We start from the raw sequence: 436 nt of genomic DNA, 5'->3' as shown, positions 1-436 counted from the left end.
TAAAGAATTGCTTGAACTGTTACAAGCTTCTCTTCATCCTTATATATACAGATTAAATCTCTGAATGCAGCAACTCTTGTTTCAGAATAATAAATTGTTAAGCAAGGTGGATGATGACTTCCAGGCCCCATTGCCGCTGAAAAAACCCAAGGGGAAATTGGCAAAGAATCAAAATAAAAAGATTTCACCCAAAAAAGTAAAACCTCTGGAGAGGGCATTGCCAGTGAAGGATGTGCAAGTGCATGGAGAGGATGTGAGCAATGGTATTCCTGACGTGGGAAAGGAAAAACCAGAGCATGTGCAGCAGGAAGAAGGCCAAATGCTTCAGGAAAAGGAAGAAGTGCCACATCTTTGTGGTGTTGAAGAGGTAATGATAGCCAGCTAGTTATGAAAGTTGTTTTTATGGTTCTTTAGAAAAGAAAAGAAAAAAAAAGTA

General features: G+C 39.0%; 1 protein-coding gene across 1 annotated transcript in view; it reads left to right on the top strand.

Annotated features, from left to right (window-relative positions):
• LOC119593840 (DNA repair protein REV1-like) overlaps positions 1-436 on the top strand; it is a 12,070-nt gene that overhangs the window by 9,915 nt on the left and 1,719 nt on the right. The window contains exon 13 of the mRNA XM_037942869.1: positions 86-367. Coding sequence (XP_037798797.1) covers positions 86-367 — 282 coding nt within the window. The remainder of the gene's footprint in view (positions 1-85; positions 368-436) is intronic.

Source organism: Penaeus monodon, chromosome 32, assembly GCF_015228065.2.
Source record: "Penaeus monodon isolate SGIC_2016 chromosome 32, NSTDA_Pmon_1, whole genome shotgun sequence".
In the NCBI taxonomy this organism is placed as follows: domain Eukaryota; kingdom Metazoa; phylum Arthropoda; class Malacostraca; order Decapoda; family Penaeidae; genus Penaeus; species Penaeus monodon.
This window is presented reverse-complemented; position numbering and strand designations above follow the sequence as displayed.